The sequence below is a fragment of the Brachionichthys hirsutus genome, chromosome 5, assembly GCF_040956055.1.
Source record: "Brachionichthys hirsutus isolate HB-005 chromosome 5, CSIRO-AGI_Bhir_v1, whole genome shotgun sequence".
NCBI lineage: Eukaryota > Metazoa > Chordata > Actinopteri > Lophiiformes > Brachionichthyidae > Brachionichthys > Brachionichthys hirsutus.
The window spans coordinates 2,765,520-2,793,208 of record NC_090901.1 but is presented as its reverse complement, the minus strand read 5'-3'; the positions used below and the strand labels follow the sequence as shown (position 1 = coordinate 2,793,208).

General features: G+C 44.0%; 1 protein-coding gene across 1 annotated transcript in view; it reads left to right on the top strand.

The window, feature by feature from the left end:
• Positions 1-1,221: 1,221 nt before the first annotated feature.
• ptprq (protein tyrosine phosphatase receptor type Q) overlaps positions 1,222-27,689 on the top strand; it is a 31,383-nt gene continuing 4,915 nt past the window's right edge. The window contains exons 1-52 of the mRNA XM_068739263.1: positions 1,222-1,266; positions 1,360-1,485; positions 1,568-1,712; positions 1,825-2,109; positions 2,190-2,407; positions 3,370-3,550; positions 3,705-4,073; positions 4,169-4,480; positions 5,180-5,473; positions 6,413-6,712; positions 7,053-7,183; positions 8,047-8,176; positions 8,284-8,437; positions 8,523-8,629; positions 9,330-9,427; positions 9,801-9,969; positions 10,086-10,346; positions 10,467-10,627; positions 12,268-12,379; positions 12,816-12,918; positions 13,214-13,328; positions 14,366-14,435; positions 14,562-14,761; positions 14,917-15,145; positions 15,253-15,381; positions 15,471-15,617; positions 15,900-16,063; positions 16,403-16,895; positions 17,019-17,180; positions 17,262-17,450; positions 17,542-17,649; positions 17,877-18,158; positions 18,244-18,522; positions 18,891-19,011; positions 19,282-19,436; positions 19,542-19,687; positions 19,793-19,964; positions 21,011-21,331; positions 21,418-21,693; positions 21,810-21,961; positions 22,226-22,367; positions 23,025-23,300; positions 23,377-23,724; positions 23,956-24,065; positions 24,186-24,372; positions 24,470-24,708; positions 25,339-25,408; positions 25,684-25,842; positions 26,030-26,321; positions 26,411-26,484; positions 26,585-26,684; positions 26,831-26,959. Of these exons, the coding sequence (XP_068595364.1) occupies positions 1,222-1,266; positions 1,360-1,485; positions 1,568-1,712; positions 1,825-2,109; positions 2,190-2,407; positions 3,370-3,550; positions 3,705-4,073; positions 4,169-4,480; positions 5,180-5,473; positions 6,413-6,712; positions 7,053-7,183; positions 8,047-8,176; positions 8,284-8,437; positions 8,523-8,629; positions 9,330-9,427; positions 9,801-9,969; positions 10,086-10,346; positions 10,467-10,627; positions 12,268-12,379; positions 12,816-12,918; positions 13,214-13,328; positions 14,366-14,435; positions 14,562-14,761; positions 14,917-15,145; positions 15,253-15,381; positions 15,471-15,617; positions 15,900-16,063; positions 16,403-16,895; positions 17,019-17,180; positions 17,262-17,450; positions 17,542-17,649; positions 17,877-18,158; positions 18,244-18,522; positions 18,891-19,011; positions 19,282-19,436; positions 19,542-19,687; positions 19,793-19,964; positions 21,011-21,331; positions 21,418-21,693; positions 21,810-21,961; positions 22,226-22,367; positions 23,025-23,300; positions 23,377-23,724; positions 23,956-24,065; positions 24,186-24,372; positions 24,470-24,708; positions 25,339-25,408; positions 25,684-25,842; positions 26,030-26,321; positions 26,411-26,484; positions 26,585-26,684; positions 26,831-26,959 (9,737 nt within the window). The remainder of the gene's footprint in view (positions 1,267-1,359; positions 1,486-1,567; positions 1,713-1,824; positions 2,110-2,189; positions 2,408-3,369; positions 3,551-3,704; positions 4,074-4,168; positions 4,481-5,179; positions 5,474-6,412; positions 6,713-7,052; positions 7,184-8,046; positions 8,177-8,283; positions 8,438-8,522; positions 8,630-9,329; positions 9,428-9,800; positions 9,970-10,085; positions 10,347-10,466; positions 10,628-12,267; positions 12,380-12,815; positions 12,919-13,213; positions 13,329-14,365; positions 14,436-14,561; positions 14,762-14,916; positions 15,146-15,252; positions 15,382-15,470; positions 15,618-15,899; positions 16,064-16,402; positions 16,896-17,018; positions 17,181-17,261; positions 17,451-17,541; positions 17,650-17,876; positions 18,159-18,243; positions 18,523-18,890; positions 19,012-19,281; positions 19,437-19,541; positions 19,688-19,792; positions 19,965-21,010; positions 21,332-21,417; positions 21,694-21,809; positions 21,962-22,225; positions 22,368-23,024; positions 23,301-23,376; positions 23,725-23,955; positions 24,066-24,185; positions 24,373-24,469; positions 24,709-25,338; positions 25,409-25,683; positions 25,843-26,029; positions 26,322-26,410; positions 26,485-26,584; positions 26,685-26,830; positions 26,960-27,689) is intronic.

The following is a 27,689-nucleotide window of genomic DNA, read 5'->3' as shown; positions in this document are numbered from 1 at the left end:
GATCATGTGATGCAATTAGCCTCTTATCTACTGCATATTAACAATTGATGTGATGCAGCAGTTATTGTACAATGTTTATCTGCTGTTTGGGATACAAACTTAGCCTTTGTATGAATAAGAGTGTTATTCAGTGCTTTTTGTTTTTGCTTAAATATTTTTTTTTATGTGATTGTACTTTTTGTTTTTTAGCTTGAAGTAAAGTAGGTAAATAAAAGATGTAACAGTCTGTTTGGATCATTGCTAGACTAACTAACCCCCCCCCCCATCTTATCACATATTCTGTCTGATTCAGCATTTGTAGCTGAATCAGACGCTGACGACGTTGTGTTTCATCCTGTAGATGCTATTGTTGTGTGGGAGTCACCTCTTTATAATAGACAGACAGACTCGGCCTTCTGGCTGTCAGTCATTTCTCCCTTCCACATTCCTGCCATTCCACACCGGCTGGCGCTGCTGCCTCCGCTCCCCAAGTCCGAGCCAAAGCATTCTCACCACGGAACGATTTGCTGCACATGCTTATTTCAGAGGTTATAAAAGAACCTATGAAAACAACCGTTTTGCTGGTGGATTTTCCCATTGAGCACATTTCGATTTACCACAAAGCCCCACGGCACCTCACCCCTCCCTCTCCTCCTCTCAGCTCGCCCCACATCCCCATCCTTCCAATGCCCTCCTCTCCTCAGGAGTCCCGCTCTGGAGTGTGTGTCATGGTGAGCTGCTCTTATCCCAACAAAGACCTCAAGCAAATTGGTTGAAAAGTCTCTCTCTCTCTCTCTCTCTCTCTCTCTCTCTCTCTCTCTCTCTCTCACGGGCTGATTCACGGCTCCAGGTTAACTGCGCTGAACTGAACTGAACGCTGACGCGGATTTGGGTGCGCGCTAAATTCAAAGTCCAGGCTTTGCGTAAATCTTAGGGACAGACAGCTGGAGGTTCCTCCTCCATTTGAGAACGCTACATAGTTGCAGTCAAGTTTTAAATAGTTTTTTTGGGGGCAGTTAAAAGTAAACTTTGACGCCCAGCTCAGCGTCAGAGACCCAAATAGTTTGGGACTTTTCCACAACCGATGTTTACGCACGGCTGTCTCGGGTTTATTTATGAACGGACCAGTGGCTGAACGCGCAGCCGGGACCCGCCGTTTCTTGTCTGGGATGTGACATGCATTTACCAGGTGAATCAGTGACGGCTGCAGTGTGCGCTTGATGAGGCACCGTGACATTTCCGATGGGTGGAGCGGAGCGTCTGTGGTTACTTTCTAGTTTGTATCAGGTAAGAGAACGCCCGTTCTGTCCGGTGTGCGTGCTGCGCGTCATGCTCGTTTCCCATGCCTGCTTCTCTTTATGTTGCTTTCCTCCCCCTCAGCTGATCTCGCTGACCTTTGGACGGCATCTGACCCCTGTGGAGCTCGAACTGGTTTTTAAGTCCTTTCCGTCCGCTAAAAAGTCAGACATCTACACGGTCACGTGCAGGACTGCGAGTAACCATCTGGTACAACACCTGTAGGAGTGCAGGGTTATTTACGTCCACTGGTCTAAGAACAAGCACAGTTATTATCATCCTGTCTCTGCAGGTGTATGTGGAGCCCATTACTCACTCAGCATGCTCCCCTGACTGCAGGATTTCTATGCAATTGATTGAGGATCCAAGTGGCTACAACATCACACTGAGATCCAGTCGGGATGATGCTAGTTTCGAGGCAAAGTCATTTCACTTCGGTGAGTGTGAACGTGGAGTGATTCCTTCATTTATGACGTTACTACAGCATGCAAACTGAAATTCTTCCTAATCAATCAGCTAATTTTCTCCTCCTTTTGCATTTGGATCCAGTTCCGGTCTCCATGTCCTCCATCCGTGTACTCAGCTCAACAACTACGGCCGTCCTGATGTGGAAGCTCCACAGACATCAAACTCTATCCACCCTAAGTCTTTACGACGCTCGCACACATTCTGTCACGCACATCTTTGATATAAACTCCTCAGAGGTGAGGTCTCGATACGTAGTGAAAGGTCTGCGGCCTGGCACACACTTTAGGGCCGATGCTGTGGTGACGACATTCCTCGCACGCTGTGATGTCACTTTGAAGCAGAGACTCAGCATTGATGCAGAAACAGGTATTGTAAGCGTTTGTATCTGTCCAGTCCAGAGAGGGTGGGCTCTACTGGTATTAGCTGGTGCTAATTTCTCTCTTTAGCTCAGTGTCCCCCTAATTGGTTGGCCAATGGGAGAAGCTGCTACACTGTGAAAAGGACACGTTTGACCTGGAGGGAGGCGCACCACAGATGCAGAACGCTGGGAGCTGGAAGTCACCTGGGTGACCTGACGACCCCTGAGAGCATACTCTTCATATCCTCCCACCTTCTCGGCCAGAACGCTCTCCCCCTGTTGTGGACTGGACTCAATGGCCAGCAGGTTACAAGAATATCTACTTCTAAGAATAAGTACTAATAATTAGTTTTATTTTCATCCCCTCAGTAAAAGACACAATAAATATTAACTTGGTGCTATCACTTTATTTTTTTATATTGTAAGAATAGCTAACGTTTCTCTGATAATGCACATATTTATTTCATGAACCCTTCTCACCATGGATCACTTCCAGCTCATTTCATAATTTAAAGATTGATTTGTGAAGAAAGGGGTTTGATCAAACATTTAAAAATCAGTGATTTTTTTTTTATATCCTCCAGGAAGTCAGGAGATATTCGGTCTGATGTGACATGTCAGAATCATGCAGAATTTAGATAAAAGATTTACTGCATGAAATGTTTTATTTCTTATATCTATTTTTATTTTTTATATCCTCATATCCTACGGCAATGAAATAAAACTATTTATCATTTTGATATGTACTTCAGAAATAGCAAAAGCAAAATAATTTATAATGAATGAATAGCCGATAAGTGTGTAATTTTATGCAATCCTCTGTGGAATTATTTCAGGATGATGTTAAATATTTTACACAAATAAAGATATTATTTATTGGAGTTAGAGCTGGCCTTTTGATCCGAATGGCTTCTCTTGAACTCCCTTTACCAGCGCCTGCAGTGAGGTCCTTACATATTTTGGTTTATCTCCTCTTACATAATCATAGCCCAGTAAAACCGCAAAGGCATTTTGACTAAATCTTAGGCCATGCAGCTGCAAAGTCGTAAATCTGCATTATGGTACCGGGTAATCTCAAATTCTGATGAGGAAAGATGGTTTATTTTCAAATAGAAAAAGCCACATGGCAGCAGTTTCTCCTCAAAGAGGAGCTTTTGGTTGAATGTGTTTACTTTAATGACAGTGAACCGAGAGTGATATAATGCCAGTGGAATGCATCTGTGACAGTTTTACAGTACATGTAATGTTGCTCATCTTCCACCCCACAGGAGGAGGGACAGCCTCTCTGGTCTGATGGCTCACCCCATAACCAGACAAACGCTATGGTCTCATCACTGCCAGCCAATCAAACGGGCTGTTTTGTCCTTCAGCGGAATGCCGCAGGGCTAGGATACATTTTTGCTCCATTCTTTTGCAGCATCCCCTTACCCTTCATCTGCCAGCACCAGAGTAATAACTTTCTTGACAAATGTTGCATTGTCCAAACCTTGTTATAACTGATTTGACAGAATAACATGTTAGATAACTTATGGATTCACCAGTCTGCCATAATTATTTAAATTGTGTGAACTGATGCTGCTGCTCCGCCTCTCTCTTCTTTCAGTCCCCCCGGCCCCTGCTTTGTTCTCCTTCGACCTGGTTCAGGTGACGGAGCAACAGGTAGAGCTTCGCTGGAGTGATCTCTCATCCCTGAGCTCACTTAATCTGTCATCCTTTGAGATATTCCTCCACTACCAAGAGGAGACAAGTAGAGGCCAAGGTGGAGAGGATAGAAGCAGGAAGTCAGAGGACAAAGAGGGAACACCGAACCAGAGGAGCGTGAAAAAAATTGTCAGGGTTCCCATTTCCCTCGCCTCCAGAGGGGTAACTGTGGCGGGTTTGTCACCGGGGAGCATCTACCGTTTTACCCTTCAAGCTGCTTACCCTCCCGGCTCCACTTGGAGCTTGGGACAAACACAGACTGCATACACCAGTAAGTCTGCTGACGACCTGCCACATGCATAAGTCCAACTAGCAATTGTATATTAACAATTCTGAGTTCAAGTATTCATGTTGTGATTCTCACAGGACCGCTTTCTCCTCAAAATATCACTGTCGGACCCATTACCGTCAATCGGGTTCGTGTCAGCTGGATGCTGAGGAACGCTCCTGTAAAGGGCGGATGGGGGTTCGTGGTGCGCTATGTGGACACGGCTGCAAGAGAAGAGAGAATCATTGGAATGACCAACATCTCCAGATTGTTTGAGACTGGCTCTTTGCAGTCATACGCGGCCGTCATCGGAGGGCTGGAGTCATATAGGAAATACAGGCTTGAGGTCTTCACAGTCGCCCAGCATGGAATAGAGAGCTGCGGACACACGCCTTTGACTGTGCAGACTGGTAAGCATGCAAAAGGCCTTTTACACGGCACAGAGAAAGTCTCCTATGAAGCCAATACAGTGTGTTGGCAAGCCTCAGTACCAGAACCTTTTTCTTAATTGTCATATTATCATATTGTTAATACCATATTTATAAAATTATCTTTTAATGATTTTTTTCTTACAACTAGTAAAATGTGTCCCCCAGAATATTGCTTAATTGCTTAAATCAAAGCATTAGAATGTGTCATTCTATAATGGCAACATTCACCAGCTGAGGTCTGACTGGACCTTTGAGAAGTTATTGCCACCTGCCTCTTGCGCTAATTAAGGTAGCAGCTTCAGTTCCTGGCAGTAACACAAGGTGTTGATTTTGAGGCGCACTCCTCTGAAGATAAATGCTGCATGAATTAATTTGGATAAGCCGCTTAAAATCTTAAAACCAGACTATTGATCCAGTCAGTGGGTTTAATTGACTTCTGTAACCCAATAGAGATAATAATCAAATGAATTAATTTGGTTTTCTTGTACGTTTCCGTGATTGGTGTTGTCATAGTCATTTTCAGACACATCTAAGTAAGTAATAAATAAAAATAATTATATAGCTATTTGCTTCTCTCATCAAAGAACCACCTTTTAAACTGTTTAACTATAACTTTGTGCAGCGTGAGCTTTGTCCTTGGCTGGCAACTAAATAACTCTCTCCATTTGTGGCTCTTAGCCGTGACGGCCCCAGATGGTCTGATGGCATCAGGCCAGAATGAAAATCTCACAGTCTGTTGGACCGGTCCCCCTGATGACCCACCAGATGGTTTTTATGTCACATCCAACACACTCTTTCCCCCCACTCTAACCTCACAGTGGATGAACCAGTCCAGTTCTGGTGCACAATGGGTAAACCAATCTGTGTGTGTTAGTTTTGGTATGTTTGCTCCAGGCCAGACTTATGACATTGGAGTGGTAGCACTAAGGGGAAAGGACAGGAGCCAGAGGACCAGCATCATGCACACCACAGGTAAGAGAAAAACGCTGGTTCTGCCTTTGAGTAAGATGTTCACAGTGTCAAAAGTGTTTTCAAAGCCTGAGATGGGGTGCATACGAGGCTTCATCAGTCAGATCTGAAGAAACCACTATCCGCTCCTCATGACAAAAATATTGTTGTACATTCAAACCCACCCTGGGGATGTTTCTGTGGGATTTAGTATGTTTTCTCAAGGTCTGATTCCTTCCATCTTGTAGCAAAAGCATGAAATATATGTGAAGTGGCACTAAATTTATACCCACCGGTGTGAATGTGAGCCTGAAGGCTTGTTTGTCTCTATTTGTGATAAATTGACAACCTTTATAGATTATTCTGCGCTTATTGCTAGGATAGTCTGCAGCTGTTCTACGACCCTGCAAGTTAGCACAGCAACAAGGTCATGTGTGCAAACCCCGGCACTCCCAACATGGCCTTTCTAGAGTGTGCAGAGTAGATTTTGCATGTTCCCTCCGTGTCTGAATGGGTTTTCTCCGGGTTTCCCCATCATCCAAAAAATGTTGGCCCACTGTGGCGACATGCTCAGGTCGCAGCGGCTCAAGGCTAAATCTCCACTCTAAACATGTAATTTTGCTGCACAATTTTTATAATGACTAATAAAGCTTCTTCTTTAGTAGAAGGACATTATCAAATTTATACTAGAAATAATGTAGCTCTGAAACAAATGTAGTTTATTTTATTAATTTGGAAATTCAACTTGCTAGAAGACTAAAAATAAAGTTATCATGTTAAATTCAGAAAAATATGTTCGACAGAAGGTCTTCTTTGGATCTTAACCCTCATGACTTTAACATGAAGATTTCAATAGGTATAGAAAAACTTTTTTTTACGTGAACCAAAGCCTGAACAAAGTCAACAGTATTTTTCTACAGATTTCATAAAAATAAAAATCCTTGTTTCTCCTCCCCCCCTCAGATCCGATGCCAGTTCAGGTCGCAGTCCCTCATTCAGTGGGCACCAATTCCACACAGCTCTACATCCAGCGACCACAGCTGGGGCTGATTGATGGGGTGAAAGTGTGTGTATGTCCAGGAGTGTGTGACACTGTGTGTCAGGGACTATGTGGGCACTCGTGTGATTGGTATTCACTCCCTGCTGATGTTCACACCATAAGCCTTCACAACCTCAGTCCAGGATCAGAGTACCAGTTCAGGGTGCACAGCACCAGCAGGGAGCAGTTGGGACCAGCTTATTTCAGCCGCTCTGTTAAAACTGGTGAGTGATGGCTGCACATGATAACGCACATGTAGTCGTCACATGAGACACACGTGTTGGAAATGCGTCCGACTTAAAGGTGTGAATGTAAACGTTAGGGATAATAACCATTTGCATAATCTCACAACATCTCGAAACAAAGCCGTGTTTCATGTGGTCTTGTTTTTGTTTAATCCTATTTCTTGCTCCTAATTTATTTCTAACTCTGGAATACATCCATTCACATTTGATAAATTATGCAGGATGAAAGGATTCCTATGGTTTAAAAAAAAATCCCTTCAACCCGAAATGATGCTGAACCAATAATCACAGTGTTGTTTGTGTGATTGATTAATTTTAGGTCTTGCACCTCCCACGAGAGTGAGGGAGGGTGTGGTGACGGATTCATCCATAGAACTACTTTGGGATCCAGCTGAGGGACAGGCTCACAGCTATGAGGTCGTCTGTCTCAACTGTGACCATCCACACATGGTAAACCCAGAAAAAGCTCTTAAAATCTGTGAATGTTTTTGCACGTACGTGATTTAAGGAGCCGGTTTGCTCAGGTAAATATTTGATTTCCCAGAGTGCCTGACAAGGACAGTAAAAAAAAAAGGAAATGAAATGCCTCAAGCAAAGCCAGAGTCAGCACTTCATTAGATATTCATGTTGTCCAATAGCTGGGATGATTTGACAACCTTGCAGTTGTCAAATCAAGTGCTTCAGTTAGGACATAATTTGAAATATATAGATAAGGTATTGCATTTCTTTTTTATATATATGTATAATGATTTCTTTTTTTTTATGTTGCTGGAAAAAAGGCAGCAGTATGTTGGACTGGTGCATAAAAGTGCATGTACTTTGCCTTGTGTGGAAGAATTGTTGCTCAATATATGATTTTAGTTTCTCAACATTCCGAGGTCTCCCTTGTCATATTTAGCGTTTCATAAGCTTGATCTGCTATAATTACTATTACTCCAAAGCTCATGTAAGTTAGCAGAATGTGGCTCAAAACTGTCTACGGAGAATAGTACAGTCTGGATGGTCCTTTTCATCTTTAGCCTATAGAACACAATGTCCATGTGTTCTAAAAAAATAAATAAAATAAAGCTATGAAATATGGAGTCCTCGAACCAAAAGACACTTTTCCTCCCCGAGGACCTCAGGTCCAATGAAGTCAGCAGTGTTTCTGGACATTGTTGATATATGACTTCATATTTCTTCACACACTTTATAGAGCATGTCGGAGTTTGTTTAAAGCACGAGTCTCCTGTCTTCCCCTGTAACTGAAGCTGTTTCCTCTGTAATATATCAACAAGGCTCAACTTGCTTGGTTGTATCGTTGTGTGCTAAAGGTACAGAAGGTCGTCAGTCATACTGCAGCGTTTTCTAGTCTGACTCCAGGAAGACTCTACCACTTCACTGTAAGAACTGAGAAGGAGTCCTTCGCAGACAGTTCCCCCATCACCATCAACATCACTGCAGGTAAACGCGTTATGTCTCCCCCTCTCTCTGACACACAGGCGTGCACACATGTACGCACACTAATCAGTCGGGATATTCTAACAACTACGTGTAATGTATTTCCATAGCTCCCAGCCCAGTGGAGCTTTCTCTTGTCAATAAAACCACATCATCCATACGCGTCCGTTGGAGTATCGTCCGCGGGGAGATGAGCGGACTTATCCTGTCAATCAAAAACAGGACGACCAATCAAGAGCTGATCATTTCTGATCGGGAGTACAGGTTAGTCAGTCAATTTGTTACGTTTTTAGAAAACTCATAAACAGAACAACACATTATGATTGTGTTTATGTGTGTGTGTTCACAGGTCTTACAGTTTTGAAGGCCTCTCTCCTGGAAGCCAATATGCAATTGAAGTGATGAGCACCAGCAGGGGAAGAAAGAGTCAGCCTGCTGAAATGATCCTCTATACGAGTAAGTTTTGGATACAGGTAATGTGAAAGAAAGACATGATTAGTTATGAATATTTAAAGGCAATTTAAAGATACGTAATCATAAGCAGCAGGGGTCGAAGAGATATCTCTGAGAAGCACAGGCTTCCACGTAATCATGTGAGAAATTATGCGCATGTGGCCTTTAGAATGGCATCAAATAAACTGCCTGTTAAAAGAAGTTTAAAAAGGTTGACTTCAAACACATATTGATGACCGTCATATTTAAATATATTTTGTTAAATGCTAATTGTAAATCATCTTTTTACAATACTGCCCCCCAAGGGTGGAACTGTTTGACTCCTGCCCTCAAAACATGCACCTCTTTGGCCTCATTCAAAACGGCCCTAGAAATGCACCTTTCAGGGGGGCAGAAATGGAGATAGTCATCACGACTCTCTCCGGATCAATCCCCCCCCCCCCCCCCTTGTTTTGTCCACCTACGTTGTACATATTATGTGTCTTCTTAATTTATTGTTATTTTGCATCTGTGGAGTAATTTATTTATTTCTATGGGTATTGTTAAATGTCGATGATTTAGGACTTTCAACTGAACTTTTTGAAATGCTCCTCTTAGACAGGATGTTTGACTGTACTTGTACTGTAATACATGCTACTGTTTGACTGTACTCTAACATTCTATCTAATAAATATATTCATCATCATCATCATCATGTCTCCAGTCCCAGAGGTTCCGCAGGAAGTGTCTCTTTCAGAGCAGGTAGTGACAGCTGTGTTTGTCACCTGGAGTCCGCCACCGGGACTGGTGTCGGGGTACAGGGTAAGAAACTCATGCATCTGCTCGCTTTCAGAGTAACGAGGAAATGAGCGTTATTATGGGATGTTGTAATAATGTGCTTTACAGCCTTCCTGGCTTTTCTAGGCCATTTCCATCAGGTTCCTCATTCATGTGTCGGTCTCTCAGCAAACACTGTCATCTAACCACAGATTTAGTTACCTGCTCTTTAAAAATACATGACCTCTGAAGAGCCACAGCCAGGACGAATGACAAAGCACATTACACACACACACACACACACACACATTAAAACAGAAATAAATACACAGCGATGCATGATTTGTGACATTAATGAAAATAAATGAGGGTTTTGTGATGTCTTTCAAAAAGACTGATTCTTCATGTTTCTTCTCAGCTTTCTTTTGGTCAGCGGTCGGTAAACAGGAGATCGTGGATTGAGAGTTTTGTCCAAGGCACAAATTATAAGATTAAAGACTTGATTCCGGGGTCAGATTATGGTGTCATCGTTCAGAGTGTGCTGGGATCAGACATCGGCGAGGCAGTCCAGAGAGAGTTCAGCACGCGTAAGAGACACACACACTGAAACATAAAGCTTGTTAAATAAACAATTAAACTGTGGCTAAAATTATGAAAACCATACAATACAAAAGAAAAAATAAATAAATCAACTATTTTCCAGGTCCGGCGGGATTATGCACCCTTCACCTTTCCGACTTGAACACCTCTTCTGTGTCTGTGAGTTGGGATAATGCAGTTGGAGAGTTTGACTTCCACAGAGTCACTGTGACAAACAACTCTGTCACAAACATATTCGCCGTACCCAAGGAGGAGCATGTTGCCGTGGTTACAGGGCTGGTGGACGGCTGCAGCTACAATATCAGTGCTGAGCGAGTGAGAGGAGTCGCACCAGGGAGCGCTGCCTTTCTCACTGTATCCACAGGTAGACCATATCACAAGTGGTCCAAATCCTGTTCTTATCACCTGTTCCCATCATGCTTCATCACACTGAAACGTTCTCTACCACCCTGACTGTATTTCTCCCTTGCCTGTCCTTCACGAGTGCCAGCCCGGGTCCAGGGACTTCAAGTCTTGAGCGTTTCTGCACGAGCATTCTCACTTCTTTGGGAGCAGGCGGCGGGGTGCGTGGATCATTACCAGGTGACCCTGCAACCGAACCAGGGAGCGTTCACGGTGCACCCTGCACGTGATGGATATGTTCAGGTGTGCACACAGCTCGGTGGAAAAACTCACTGCTTGGATTCTAAAGGCGGAGCTGCTGAGTTATGATATTAAATGTACAAATTAACCCCACACACACATATCACTCATCCCATTCAGCAAAGTCCTACCCCATTCTGCCTCTACCCGACAGCCAGGTGTCAGGTACTCCCCAAAATGTAACTTTACACACCGCGTGCGTGCACACACACACACACACACACGCCACAGAGTTGAGTAATAGATCTCATTATTTATTAAGTTGGCTTCGTGAACTCATCCCTGAATCATTCATTTGCTTGAGCAACTCTCCCTGGCGAGAGAGAGAGAGAGAGACCAGAGGGAGAATGTTAGCCTTGTGCTAATGAAAGCACCCTCTGCCCTCGCTGGCTAGATCATAAAAATTTGGAATACTTCAAGACCAAGAGCTGTTAATATCCAAATGCCTGGACAACTAACTGCGTGACCTCTACCCATGCCATTAACCAGCATCTAGAAGTGGACTTATTCCTCGTCAGATGAGTGGATTACCTGTTGATCATTGCTATCGATTGGTCACTATCACTGCTGGCGAGGCCTCTAACCTGCTGTATCTTTAGTAAAGTTAATTCTGCTACAAAGCATGGCCCTGCAGTCGCACGTCCTGCTTCTCACACTCTTCTTGGGACCAATATGCTCTCAGGTAAGACTTAAAAAGCCAGTATCTGCTATCGCCTTGCAGATAAATGTACATACAGTACTTTTAATCTAAAGCATGTGCAGTAAAGTGGGCATGAATACTAGTTGCAACAAACTAAACAAACTCACTACCAGACATATTTCCATTGATACATTATATTATTATTATTATTTATTTATTATTATTATTACAATAAATTTTAGTGAATTTTGTATTATTCTTGCAGCTATTTGGGGATATTTGTAGAATAATGCTGCACTTTTCAAAGAGAGGTAAGAAAAAAAGCAATCCTCCAGAGGCTACTCGTAAACAAGAACAATGAACAGACTAGTAAACAGATTAGAGTGACAGAAAATTAACAGAATTTCTTTTTTTTTTAAAGCATTAAAATATATTTTTCGTAATCGTTGTATGACCTAACGGTGGGTTTCAGCGTGACCTGGTCATTAAATGGGCATCTTTCTCTTCCTATAAAGCATTTTCTATGACAAACAAAGAACCCCCCCCCCCCCTCCCGGAAAATAAAAAGAAATTGCCAGATTAAAACTCAGTGCTAATGTTTTTTGCAAAGTAACACTAAATGTCAAAAAAAACTTCTCCGTACATACCTCCATCAAACAAAGTCGCAAAAAGTTCTTTAGCTAACTCATTCAGCAATTCAGCTGAATGAGTTAGCTAAAAGTTAAAGGATGAGATTAAAACATGCGGGTTTGGCTTAAAGAATCCAAACTTAAACAAATCTCGGGAAAAGTATCAAAATAAAGATCAGTAGACCAAGTACAACGTTGACATATTCAGTTTAAACATGTCTGAATGAAATGTCAACCTGGAGTTTTACAATGAAGAGACTTAAATAGCATCCTCGGGATGAATCAATGAAAACTCACGACGGTTAAAGCAATGGTTTATATTTACACAATCTCGTGTGTCATAACCACGTGTCGGTGTCTTGGTGTCTTCATAGGCGGACGTGGCGAATGTCAGTCCGGGGACACAGTACACGGCCACGGTCACAGCCGCGTCTTCCTCCAACATCAGCCCTGGAATCAGCCGAATGATCAATACTAATGAGAGCGGTGAGACTCACTGCCATCAGGCTCTCATATGCCCTCTGCTATTCAGCCTCTGTATAATACTCAACACACACTCAGTGAAGGATTAGTACTGTGTGTGGGTGTGTGTGTGTGTGCATGTATACTCTCTTCCCTGCTTAATTCCTCTTAGGTAACTTAAGACTAAGCTTTAGAACTACTGGATGAATGGGTCTGAACTGAATGTCAGTAAAATGCCACTGCTGTGTGAGGCCTTATTCATCAGCGGTCAGCCCACAACACACTCACAGAGGCCCCCTACACACTAACACACACACACACACACACACATATCACTCTTTCACTGGGTTGAGTTCAGATATTTATCAAAATATTTGGTTGGGTTAAAGGGATTGGACACACAGATTAAAAGATTCTTCTTCTCTTGTCTCCCTCTCATTATTTCCTTCTTCTTCTCCAGATACACCCAGAGAGCTGGAAGGAGAGGCTGTGGGCTCTAATGGTATCCTGCTCTCCTGGACAATGCCAAGTGATGCCAGAGATTATGACGGATATGTCATCAGGTATTTATTTGTTGATCTATCAAATGACAGGACTTTGTGATTGCTATTATTTGTCCAATTTAGTGGGTCCACCCAGGTTATGAGTGATCAATGTTGAAAGGTTCATGTAGACTTTCAGGTTTACTAAATGCATTAGGATTACTGGACAGTTTATCCTTTTTAAGGAGCTCATTCTCTGTTTTGCATGAATAATTATGGAATACTTCTGAGTATTATTATGTGGAGAATGTGGAAAAGGTGTACTTGAATAAAATACCTGCGTAAGTGTGATCCTGAGCATGTATTTATCTTGTAGATACAAGGAGGTGTGTCCCTACCCTGATCCCACCTTCACACAGGTGACCAAGTACCTGGACGTACCGGAGACCTTGCTTACTGACTTCACCTCAGGTTCTACGTACCACATTCAGGTAGCAAAGATTCCAAACTTTATTGCCTTGACCGTCTTGTTGACATGAACTGGATGTGGTGATCGATCCCAAAACAATAGTGAAACCATTACGCACTAATTCCTAATCGGATGATTCGCATGTCTGGAATTATTGGATATTACTGGTGTATGGGTGTAAGTTCAGTTTGTTGTATTTAGAAGATCCACTCATAACCAACATCATGTATGTTCGTGTGGAAGTGGCTAGCGGCCATAGAGCCCACAGGTTCGGCCCATTCTCTTGATCCGGTTGAATACAAGTAATTGATCCTGACTGCATTATTAATCAGGTAAACAGATCTATGGATCAGGCTTGGCTCTTTCCACTGTCTGTTGTTGCTGAGCTTGAATGGGATCAAGCTTATTAGTTTTCAGAATTCATTAACCCGCCGTGACCTTTACACAAGTGGAGACTGATGGTTTATACAGCACATAGTTATACCTGCATGTGCTGTGTAAACGCAGCAATCAAAACAATATGTAGAACAATATGTGAATGAATGAATGAATGCTGCAGACTTCAAACCCTTTGAAGAATCTAAATGGTTATTTTTGTGTTAATTGGAATAAATACTCAATAGAACCGATGAAGCATTTGAAATTCAGCGTCTTCTTTCCTAGTAATTATTTGACGTCAACAGAAACTCGGCAGGACAGCAGTGAATATGTAATATTTCCATACAGCTCCACTGTCTATAGCGTATGACAGCTGAAAATGGAGGCTTTGGAGGTGCCATTTATCATTGTCCACTTAGTTATTTAGGCTGTTAATCAGATTTCAGCTTCAATTTCAGTTTCATGTCACTCTTATGTAATGTTTCATTCCATTCTATTCATGCCGCTTAAATCTTGAAGGATATTTAAGATAAGGGCAGCAGTTCAGAAGTGTCTACATACTGTTGTTACCATGAACTCGCAGTCTAGTGTTGTGTTATTTGTGTGAATCAACACTAACAAAGCTTACCTGGATCTGATGGCTGCCCTCCTGACAGGAACGTGAATTAATCATGTCCGCAGGTTGCAGCCATATCCCCCGCTGGAATAGGAGCCTTCAGCAAATCTTTATACATAAAGACTGCTGAATCCCGTGTGTATTCACGTGCACACACGCATGCAAAATGATTTCAAGATCTAATATAAATACACACGTACATATACACAAACAAGGTATTTGTGTGTGCATTATTTTCTTTTTTGCGTGCATTCCCTGCAGCGCCTGGCTTGGTGACCAACTTGACGACATCTGTCCAGAACCACACCTCCGTCTTGGTGACCTGGTTCTTGCCGCACCGCATCAATGGTCTCATCACAAAGTTTGCCGTCAAGGCGAAACATGCTCGTACTGGGCAGACAGTCCGCACGCTGGAGGTCAACGCCGAGGAAATCATGACCATAGCACTGCCGCATTGCAATGTACTGCATTATACCTTCGACCTCTACCTTCTTAAAATAGTTATTGGCGCTTACAAGCCACAAGGCCAACCACCGGTGCAACACAAGGCCAGGAATGAATGTTTCCTTGTATTCCTTTCCCTCTTTTCATATCCTGGCGGATTTTGGATGTTTAGGATGCAGCAGATATTCTGTCCCGTGCAACTCTCAGTCCCCTGGAGATGACAGCTTCGTCTCCACCCATCACCCTTTCTGCCGTGCCTCCCGCTGCCTCCTGGAGCGTGCCCATATCAGTCGGAGTTGATCAGCTACGACCTTACACTGCCTATCTTTTTGAAGTATCTGCCTTCACCTCTGATGGAGAGGGACAGATAGCCTCCTCTATGGTCCGCATGCCAGAGTCAGGTGTGGAAAATAAATTTGTAACGCAGGCTGTAGCTTTGTGATTAGTTTGTGAAGCATTGCTTTTATCTCATGTAATATATGAAAATTATTATTTCTCTGTTTTTCAGCTCCAGAAGATCCCCCACAAAACTTCTCTGTATTGGGTGCAACATCGAGATCAATCTCCATGTCCTGGAGCTCTCCCAACATCATAACAGGAAAATTTACCTACATGGTCTACCTTTATGGACCCACAGGTTCTTAAATATAAGCTGTCAAACACATAGAGACATGAATGTATAAACAGACTCCAAATCCATAGTGATATATTTCCTCTTCTTTCTAGGATATTTGTATGAAAACAGTACAGGAGATATGCGTTTTGCATTTATGGGTCTGACTCCTTACACAATGTACACAGTGATGGTGCGAGCCAAAGCTGCAGGGGAGGTGGGTCCAGCGGCACAGGAAGAGATTATCACACCTTCTGAAGGTCAGGAGAATATGTTAATTCTAACACATAAGCATGGATTGAAGTCAATTTACGTTTTTTTTTTAATATATTCTTTGCCATTATTTGGACTGATTAGTTTTCTTGAAACCTGCATGACCTTTAAAATAGCTGCTGCTGCTGCTGTTTTAATATATGAGTGATACATGAACGTGATTAAAAACATACAAGACAAGGGAAAAAGTCAGAGAAAATAAAAATAGTGACGCTTGCAGTTGTGTGCTAAAGCTACCGAGAGGTATGAGTGCTTGTCTGTGTGTATAGCACCCAGTGCAGTGCAGGACTTGAGAGCAGCAGCTGAGGATTCGGTGTCAATCTTTGTGAGTTGGAGAAGTCCGGCTCAGCCCAACGGCAAGATCATCCAGTACAGACTGCTGGTTGTGGCTGATGACATTCTGCTGCAGGACATCACCCTCACTGCAGAAGAGGTAAAGTAGATTACCTCTGCATGCCACAGAATGATTCTTGTTACAGTTTAGCGCTGCTGTTTAAAGCTGAGCCTATTCGTTTCAACAATGTAACAGTAAAAACTCCAGTCTTGGTCATGTTCAATGTATGTTTATATGTATATATTATTATTAATGCCTATAAAGCTTGTGTAAATCTATGAATGCACTTTGCACAGACTGTTAAATTCTTTTTCATGCCGCCCACCAATGCATGTTGGAGGAGCAAACGAGATCGCCCACGTTTGCCTGTTTGCAAGTAGTGATGTTAATTAGCTATAGTCAGGTTCAAATTAAAATGGATTTTTCTCTTCCTGTCAGAATTCGACAGATCTGGATGAAGGTGAGGTCCAGAACAGTCCTGGTCGACGTAAGAGAACTGCCGAGCTCAGTCTGGTCACATCACCTCAGGCTTTTACGCCCACTGCTTCTGACCGCACGATGTCTGCTGGCGTGACTGCTTCCAACCCCACACACTCACGCAACCAAATCACAAACGCTGATGTTCAACCGATTGCTCTTTCTACCATCACTGAGAATTCCAGCAATGCTTACGCTTCTCCTTCACACTCTGACAGCACAGATATTCAGTCTGCTAGCTCGTCAGCTTTTGGCACCTCTGACTTTTCTATTACCTCGGCACCACCTGCTACGCTTCCACCCTGGCTGCAAAAGCAATCACAGCTTTATGGGGATGTGACCTCAGATTCCTCCCCCTTGGCACTGACCCGAGGGCAGCTCCGCTTGTCCACACACGGTGCATCAATTACAGGAGACTTTTCAACACGCAGTGCAACAGCTTCTAGTGCCACAGGTGGGAGAGCATTAAATAAAAAACAGTGCTTCTCTGATTCAAGGATTTCTATCTATTCCGGTATACATCCTGTATGCCTCTGCAGTCTCATGTATCCGTCTGCATCTGCATGCATTGCTACAGGCGTAACAGTGAGAGAGGAGGTGATGGATGTGTTGTCTGAGGAGCTGTCTTACCTGGTGTTTGATCTGACTCCCTTCACCGAATACACAATCGGAGTAACAGCCTCCACAACTATTGGAGAGGGTCCTGCCACAAATATTACAGAGAAGACCAGGGAGCAGGGTGAGTGGTCTTTCAAGAATAATGTCAAATCCTTCTATGCCTTTGCTCCTTACCGTGCATTGTACCCTATGTGTAATTTAGTCCCCAGCTCAGTCCTTGATGTGTCCTATCAAAACATCAGCTCCACCTCCATACTCGTAAACTGGGCCCCCCCACTCAACCCTAATGGACGGATCACACATTACACAGTCTATGGTCTGAAGCTGCACAGCAATCAGGCCCTAAAGTGGGTTGTTAACACTACAAACACTACCAGTATGTTGATAACAGGTAATCATTTGATTAAAATGCTCACTTCAACACAGCTGATGCACTCACGATGAAACAGGTGTGTTCCAAATATCTCTGTTGTACTTTATAGATTTGGAAAAGTATACTGGTTATAAGCTACGTGTAGCTGCATCTACAGCTGTGGGGGAGAGCGCACTATCTGAAGAAGATGACGTCTTTGTTTTCACCTTAGAGGATGGTATGTGTCGACCGTAGACTCTACACATAAGGAAAAAGAATGAGTAGATCGTGAATGTTTGACTCATTGAAATTAATCTGCGATGGATTCAAATGTGGATTCAAACTATAATAAAATATCTGAAGTTTCTGTGCAGCCAATTCCCCTAGTTGAAGTCAGCCATAAATGATTTGAGTGCTCAGTCACTGTCTTCAATCTGGGATCATTCTCATCCATCCCATCTTCAGAGCCCGAGTCCCCTCCTGGGAAGCTCATAGTGGATGGCACCAGCCCCTCCACCGCCACACTGGCCTGGTCTCCACCAGAGAAAGCCAATGGAGTGATTCAGCGTTACGAGGTCCTGTACGAGAATCAGTCCTTCTCCGCATTGGTTAATGCCTCCTCTAACAGAGTCACCCTGATCGACCTGAAGCCGTTCTCATACTACAACGTCTCCGTGAAAGCGTACACCCGTTATGGCCATGGCGACCAAACGTCAGACACGTTACACCTGCTCTCCGGAGAGGACGGTGTGTTGACGGTCCCCGCCCACATGAATGCAGACGTGAGACCCTTCAGCATCTGCTTAACCGTCTCCTTGTGTCGTCTCTCCAGTCCCAGGTAGTCCTCCGTATGGTGTTACTTATGAATCAATCAGCCCCAGTGATGTCAGCGTGGCTTGGCAGCCTCCTGTGCTGCCAAATGGCATCATTACCCATTACAGCTTGGAGCTTTGGAATTCCAGTCACTATCTGAACCTCACCTCCACGACCCACTACATCAACATCACGCATCTGAGGAAGTACGCAAACTACCGCGTCATAGTGCAAGCGCATACACGCGTCGGGCCCGGAAACTACAGCGAGCCACTCAACATCACTACTCTGGAGGATGGTGAGAAGGATGGTTGGGGCAAAGAGGGGAACGTATGGCTCCGTGATTTATTTCCAGCGAGCAGCTTGATTACATCACGACTGTGTACGACGGACATCTGATTAAATCTTTCACCTTGTCTTTTCCCCAGTTACATTTCTCAGTTTCCGCTCATGCTAATGACGTTACATCACAGGTATCCGATGCCACTTGACGGGCCGTGTCTCCCATCAGGACTGAGAAGTGCAGGCGAGATCAGCCATTCAAACTAACCAAGGTTTTTTCCTTTCAGTGCACGTTCCTCCAGGGCTGTCTGAGGCTGTTATTGGTCAAGTGAAAATGTATGAGACAACCTTTTATTATGGCAAAGTGTTTCTCCTGCATCTCAGCTCCAGACACACCTCCTCAGTTCCTCCATGCAAGGAAGTTGTCAGACTACCAGGTAGAGCTGTCGTGGGAACCGCCACTTGAAGGCAATTCAGAGATATTGTACTACAGCGTCAGGGTTTGGTGAGTCAACGTTTCTGTTCAGTTGACCTTGTTTTAAACTAGAACGGCCGTCAGAAGAGCATAAATCTCTGCCAAGAACCAACAGTCCTCTTTTTAGCTAAACTCAAAGTTAGAGTCCACAACCACAGGGCTCCTGGATCCAGATTTATATTTGGATAAGCACCAAACTCCACAAAACTCATAGATGCCAAACTCCTGAGTGTTTTTTGTGTGTGTAGTTTTTCTGCCAACAATCAAACCTATCAACAAATAAACGTAGGTCTCATTTAGGAATGAAACGACTGAACTGTGGCAGAACGTGACGCAGACGTCGGTGGTTATTGGTGTGGATTCAGAGAGCCGGTACAACGCCTCTGTCTCCAGCTGGACCAGACTGGGGGATGGAGGAGTGCTGATCTACATCAGCTTTACCACCATCGACGCAGGTACTTGATAACTCTTCAAGCATTTTTGACAGACGACTTTATCATCCTAGAAATATTTCAAGGACATCTCATGTCCTGAATATTTATGTGTGTCCTTCATTTCAGAACCATTTGACCCCCCGCAGAATGTCACTTTTGCAAATGTGTCTGCCTCCGCCGTCACTTTACTCTGGCATCGTCCTACTGAGCCCAATGGAATCATTATACACTATACTATTTACTACTCTGATAACAACACTGTGATTGAGCAGGTGAGGCGCACACAGCGTATGGAATATAGCTCTTTTTTTTCCAGCTCGATATTACAGTTGAGCTGTTTCAGTTTTATGAGAGCTGCTCTCTCCTTTCCTCCACAGAGGGTTCCTGTTTCAGATTTACCAGCCCTTGCATCTCCTGAATTATCTCACTCCTACACGCTGACTAAGCTGATTGGGGGCACAAACTACACAGTGTGGATGACCTCCAGCACTGTGCAAGGGGACGGGGGGGTGCGGAGCGAACCGCTAAATCTGGTGTTACCTGAGGATGGTCAGTCACACACACACACACACACACACACACACACACACAAGCATACAAAGCATACAATGCAACATGACAATTCAGTTTTGGTGGAAGGCAATTCTGCACAGTTTTTCCAAAACTCTTCAACTTAAATAAAAAAAATCACATAAAAACTTTCTGTCAATTTGTCAAGGATGGAGGAGGAATTTGTTTGGCAAACTGGTTCTGTTTTCGCCTGCCTGTGATGCTGTGCCCAGTTTATCTCTCCTTTTTCAAGTTGTTGTTTGGTAACAAAAACCAGGCAGAGAAGAGCAATCCCCATGCTGCCGTGGATAGTTTAGTTTAGCACAACCCTTTGCTTTTATGTGATTTTGGGAAAAATCATGCAGAAAAGCCAGACCGGTCTTTGTCACATGCAGACCATATTTGTGTGATGTGATTTTTTTATGATTATTTATTGTGTTTTAAGGTTTTGCTTGTGAAATATTAGCTCTGACTGACTCTGTATCTCTGCTGTGCCCCAGCTGCTCCACTCTCAGCACAAGCACCGGACCTATGGGCACCTTGTCTCTCCTGTACAGCCACGCTCAAGAGGGGCTCGCGCCCCTGGGCTCAGACCCACACACATCTGGCCCCTTACATCCACTCATGATTCCCATGGACCTCTCAACCTTTAGCCCCTCTTTCCTGTTCATCTACCCCTCTCTTTCTACTGTTTCCAGAGGGGCTGAGATGATAAACAGGATGAGTATTTTCTCCTTTCATGAGGTTTTCATTGTGCCAGTTTCTCTCCTGAATGCCTCTGAATGTGCTTCTCATCTTGAGAGATATGGTTTCCATAAATGTTTACTGTACTCTTGTACTTCATGTTTGGTTCTTTGTTGCCAAAGTGATTCCCTGTTTCATTTTTGTCATTGATGAATGTGACAGCAGATGATGATGATGATGATGATAATGATGATGATGATGATTACTGGCGGACTGTTCTTTTTCGACAGACTAAACGTTTTCAGCTGTTCTTATTACAGATGCTTACATAGCTGGTCTGGTCTGCTTGTCTTCCTCTTCAGTGCCAAGTGACTCAGTCAAAAACCTGTCTGCGCAGATCTTCAGCTCCACGGCCATCATTGTTAGCTGGGACCCACCCCTAGAACCAAACGGCCGTCCCTCATACCTGCTCACCCTCCAGGAGGCTGGCGTCCCCCCAAACACTTCCAACCATGGGACTCCAGCTGTCAACAAGACCACCAAGCACGCCACGACTGACACAGTTTTCCTATTCACCAAACTCAAGAAGTATTTCCCTTATGTGTTAACCGTTACCCCAGCAACGAGCGCTGGCCCTGCCTACAACCACACCAGCACAATGTACCTGAGAACAGATGATGACAGTGAGTCCATCTAGTCAATCATTTAGTCATGGAGAGGATGCTCCTCGTATTTTGTTTGTGAAACTCGCATGTGTTGGTGTGTTTAGTTCCTAGTTCCGCACCGTTGCTGGCGTCCTCCAGAAATGTGTCATCGTCCTCCATTGCTTTGGTCTGGCACCGCCCTCTGGAAGCAAATGGGGAGATAACAGCGTATAGCCTAACTCTGTTTGGCCCCAGGGGCTCCAGCACAACAAATACCACCAGCACCTCGTTCATCCTCACCAACCTGATTCCATACACAGCTTATAACCTCACTATCACAGCTGCAACACGCAAAGGCTCCGGGCCGTATCTGCTGGTGCAGCTGCACACCGACGAAGGAGGTCTGTTTGAAAGCGTGTTTAATCAAGATCCTAATGAGATGAGGTGTATTTATGAAACAACGATGTGTATATCCGCTGTCTGTTTCGGTCTTCGTCTATCTGCCTGTGTGTTTCAGGACCCTTGTCCCCGCCCCGCAACCTGTCTATTTACAACCACACGGCAGTATCTGTGTGGCTCAGCTGGGAACCTCCTCTGGAGCCCAACGGAGTAGTGATGCAGTACGGCTTCAGGATCCGGGACCTCATCACATACGCCGTCACCCATATGGTACTGTTAATTTCACACACCAAAAGCTAAATAAAGCTGTATTAGCAACACACACTCTGAGGCTCACATGGTAGGAGCAGCACACACACTGTCACACAAACCAAAGCTCTAATTTCACACTCCAGATAGCACTCGGCAGCAACATTGTATGCGCACACACCTACACCTGTATCTCGATACAATAAGAGCTACTCCAGTAATCGAGATTGGATGATTTTATTTCCTCTGTGTCAATCTAAAAGTGTTTGTTTATGTGTGCACAAGAATTCCTCTGGTCCGTCAACCACGGAGCATATATCGGGCTTCAGGCCTCACAGCTCCTACGAGATCAGCGTTTACAGTTACACCAGGGTGGGCCACGGGAATCAGTTCAGCAGCCCGGTGACTTTGACAACTAATGAGTCAGGTAAAAGAGCACACTGTCGACACGCAAGAGCTTTAATGCTAAACAGATACAGAACGCCACTTAATGGAGAAGAATAAGAAAGACGTAAAGATGAACAGTTACTGATCCAGAGCCGGCCGAGTGCGTCCAACACCAGAAAGGCATGTCACCGGGGGAAGAGAGCTCACAAATCATATGGGCTCTTTTTTCATTTTTATGGGTATTACTAAACACAATTGTTATGTCTTTGACTTTAAGTGGGAGTGGGAGGTAATTTCCTGAACATCTTCAGTCGCTATTCGGTCGGATGATTCTACTTTTCTTCCCCACTTTCACCAAATGTTTGTTCCGGGGACGGAAAGTACCGCAAGGCAACTTTTATTTTAATTTGAACCCATACAAATAAAATCTAATTGTTTAGAAATTGCACTCAACACGGCCCACACTCTTTATCCTGTATTCTTGTGCTTTAGACAGTGGCAAACAAACCAATAAATAAATGAAACAGTTAAAATATATGAAATAATTCTGGCATTCTGCAGGAAAGATCCTCAGCACACGTTTCTAACATGTGTCACTTACTGTGTATAGCAGCACAAATATGGAGTTTGGATTGAATTGGATGAAGAAGGATAGCCAAGGCTTATATTATTATAACGACAACGTCTCCGCCTCCAGTGTCCGACGCCGTGGCGAACTTGTCCTGCTTGGGAGTGAGCTGGGATTCACTTCAGCTGTCTTGGGAACTTCCAGCCAATCCCAATGGACAGATCCTTTTGTATGAGATTCTACTGGAGGTACCGATGCAGTCCTACACGTACCAGGCTCACGCACCCGGGTACAGAGTGACGGGGCTTTCATCAGACCAGGAGTACACGCTCACTGTGGCTGCGGTCAACTCTGTAGGACCTGGAGACCAAGTAAACTGTACTGCTTCTACCCTCCCGGAGTCAGGTAGACGGAATAATGCTAATGATAACATATACCAAAACAGAATGAATGCTTAAATTCTCCTTATCTTCCTTAATAGTCCCGGATGCCCCTCACTTTCTCGCCACCTCTCATGTCACTCCTACCAATGTGACCCTTCGGTGGGCGCCCCCACTCTCCATCCCAGGTCTGCTGAGAGAGTACCACATCATTGCCCAGCTGCTTTCTGCTGAATGCGAGCCGGATATTTTAGCTGCCATGCAACCGGATGGAGACTGTGTGGACTCTAATATCAGCGCGTCAGTGAACGCTTCCAATGGCATCGAAGAAAGCGTCACACTCCAGTCCCTGGCTAAATACAGATACTACCGCTTCAAGGTGGCTGCTGTTACCAAGGCCGGAGTTGGAGAATACACACACTGGAATTATGCGCGTACCCTGGCTGGAAGTAAGAGCATCACAGTGACCTTTTAGTGTTGCCGGAGTGCAGTCAGTGGTTAATCAGACTCTATCTGTCTTCCTCTACTGGTGCTAATGAATGCAGAGAAGTATTCGAATGTTAATTTAGTGTCTTGCAGAGAAGAAATAAAGGATCCTTCTTTTTTGTCAGATAGACATAGATAATATTTGTGTTTATGTAAACTAATTGTACATCATAAGCAGCCTACATTTCTTTTAGACCCTGATGCTCCTCCCCAAGACCTGAATGTGATTCCCACCTCCAATGGCTTTCGCATTTCATGGGAGGCTCCAGCTGTTCTCGCTGGACCAACGTCGTATCTCGTGCAGGTCACGTTAACCTAGCTGCTGTTATGTTTTCTGTTTGTGTTTTTTTCACTTGTGTTGTGGTAAAATGCAAACTAACGCCAATCACACAGAAATAATGACTCTTTCCTGCTGTCACATTAGGTGGGTGGTCCTGATTTGAATATCTCAACGGTGCGAGCTCCAGGAGAGCTGAAGACAGTTGTTGTGAATGACTTGACTGCTTTCACTCGCTACTTTGTGACAATCACCGCCTTCACTGGTTCACTGGAGCATGCCGCCAGTGATGGCAAAGCCATTGGGCCTATTGAATTTCAAACATTGGAGGAGGGTATGTAGAAATTACACACCTATAGCAGCTTCACACATTTTAATATGAACAAAAATGCATTAATTATTGTATATGATTATTTCATTTCGGTCCCTAGAGCCCAAGGACCCTCCTAAGAATGTGGTTGTATCAGTTATTCCAGAAGAAGTCAACCGTGTGATGGTGACTTTTACCCCTCCAGAGGAGCCGAATGGAAACATAACTGACTACTATGTGTACATCTATGAAAAGGGCCAGATAGTGATGAACATGAGTCTCAATATTACCCAGAGAGACCAGAATATGATGACGGCCATCATAGGGGGTCTAAAGGGAGGGCAGAGCTACAGCATACAGGTGAGGAACCCACAGGCATTCTGACACGAACCTGGAGGTTGAGCAAATCATCGTTTTGCTAAAAGAACAGGCCATAAGTTCTAACTTCTGTCTTTGTTATATAAAAATGATACATTGATTCGTCTGTTCATTCTAGCATCACCAAACTCCATACATCAGTAGCTTTTAATATTTTCAATTTCCTCTATTTTCAGTTTTTTCTCAATGAAAACTGTCATTTTAGATGGGTTGAAGGTGGTAATCTTTATTAAGCATGACACATTTTTACAGATTTGATCTAAGCTTTCCATGCGAACTCGCTATTTCAGGTGACTCGGACGCTTTCGTTTGATCTGGAGTATATTATGCAAGTTGCTTTGGACTTAAATTAACCACAATAAGAAGTTGTGCCGATCAAGATGTAGATTTTTCTGCATCCTATTTTTTGACTATCCGTGGGGTAAAATCATTTTAAGGGTGAGGCACCTTCCACCCTAGACATACTGTATTCAAGACAATATTCACTGCTCTCAGTCTTGCTAAATCATCACAGGATATGTGAAATACTACTGCATTAGTTGTAGTGTTTTGGGCGGTTACAAGGTGATATGCTATCTTCAGATAATTCTTATTTTACTTGTCCATTTGTAGATTTCCGCAAGGAACACGGCTGGTAGGAGCCCACCCAGCCCGCATGTCCAGATAACTACAGGGATCAAAGGTATGAGTAGCACCTCCTTGTGTGAGCTCTGCACTGCGCAAGGTTTCTCTCCTTGTTGCAGCAGTGATGAATGGATTTTTGACAGACAATCACAGCTGCAGAGTATTAACACCAAGTACAGCAGTATGCAGGAGGCCTCCTCTGACACAGCAAATTGTCCGATATGGGATGATGATGTGGAGGTGCACTGTTTGTGTGTGTGTGTGTGTGTGTGTGTGTGTGTGTGTGTGTGTGTGTGTGTGTGTGTGTTTTCACACATCTGTTCTGTGTTCCAGCCCCGGCCAAACCAGCCCAAATACCCCAGGCAGTGCTGGGCCATGGAGGGGTTGCTATGGTAACCCACAGGACTATCGCCATCCTCATGCCTGCCTGTTTCTATAGTGACGACAATGGACCAATCATGAAAATCCAGGTCATCGTGGCAGAGTCAGGGGGTATGACTCTTTAAAAACATTGAGAGTCATCCTTTAGTTGAATACTCTTGGGCATCGGTCCTGTTTGAGCTTTAAGCCTCCAGTAGAATCTTGTCAAAAGCGCAAAACAAAAACATGCCTTAACGTCTACAGACATTTGACAGTTGTCCTGCACCTCATTTCCTCTACTGCTTTCATCCTGTCACAGTAAAGGACACCCAGAACCTGACCAACTGGAAGAATGCATTTTTTGATCGCCCTGCCCCTTACCTGACTGACGAGGGCTTCCCCAACCCACCATGCTTGTTGGGAGACGGAGCATCACGCGTGGCTGCACACGTCAGAGGAAGTCGCAGTACCCCTGGCGATGGCTTGCCCTCAGAGAGGTACAACCGCACCGTAGCGGGAGTGTACGTGATCGGAGACAGTGATGACTGCATGCGAGAGAACAACACCGATACCTTCTGCAATGGACCCCTGAAGTCTAACACAGTCTATGTGTGAGTGGATCAAACTTACTAATTGGTTGTAGCTACTTGCTTTGTAGCCCCTCAGGGCTGACTGAATGCCCCCCCCCCCCCCCCCCCAGGTTTAAATTCAGTGCCACAAACATCAACGGCCAGTCCACAGACTCTGAGTACTCAGAGCATGTCAAAACCGCAGGTATTTGTACTAACCTTTATTACTGTTAATCAGACATAGACAGCACAGGCTGGTGCTTTTGTGTGACATTAGACCCGTAAGTCTCCTCTCCGCTCTGCAGTGGATGGCCTGTTGACCAGAGACGAGCAGATCATTCTGGGAGTCCTGCTCTCCTTCTTCCTGGCCTTGCTGCTCATCATCATCATCTGTGGCTCAGTCAAGTAAGAAGAGAGACATTTTGTCATTCACTATAAAGTTGCAACAGTGTGAATTCCTTTTTTAAAGATGGCTAATTTCTCATATCATGAATTGCGCTGCAATGCTTCCCTATCTAATCCTTGAATTCTGTGTTTGACTGACATGTCAGGATTCATCAGCGCAAGAAGGAGGGTGGGACTTATTCCCCCAGGGAGGCAGAGATCATAGAGAACAAGTGTAAATTGGACCAGCTGATTGCTGTGGCAGATCTGGAGCTGAAACAAGAAAAGCTCAACCGGTTAGTCTGTGTGCTTAGTTGCAAATATATCCCACGTGTTTCTCTCAGCAAGGTAGAGTTAGTGCAGAAAATAGAAGCTGGAGCGGTAACAAAAGACAACACAGAATCTCTGCGGCTTTAAAGCTCACCTTCAGTTCTCTGCGGGACAGACAAGTCAACCTGTCTGTGCATCGCCAACCAACTCCTCATGCTGGTTTTGAAACAATTAGCAGGTAACAAATGAAGTCAAATCAATTATTTTCAGTGTAACAAGATCAACGATGGCTGACAGGAGCAAACACCTGCAAGAAAGAAGAAGTTAATAAGACTAGGACAAGTTTTGGTTTTATGCGGTTATTTGATAATAAATAGAGACAATAGTGCAAGAAGAAGAAATACTCGGACAAAACTTTATGAACATCAAACATCTTAAGAATACTGGCACAATGGCAGAACATAAAGAATCCTTAAATAGATGGGTCTATATTAGTGTGTAATATTACCTGAAAAAATATTTGCCTTGTTTTATTGAACAAAACAATTCGATTTTTTTCTTCATATGCAATGACTATTCATAGTCCTGAAAAAGAAGGCTTTGGCTGCTCCATTTTCTTCTAAGAACAAGAATTGTTGGTTTATGACAGCTGATGTTTGTGATCACCGTGAAGCTGCTTCTGCTATCCTGTCAGTTCAAACTGGCATCATGGGAAAAGTAGCTTTCTGCTTTGTTGCAACTGGAATAACTTCCTGG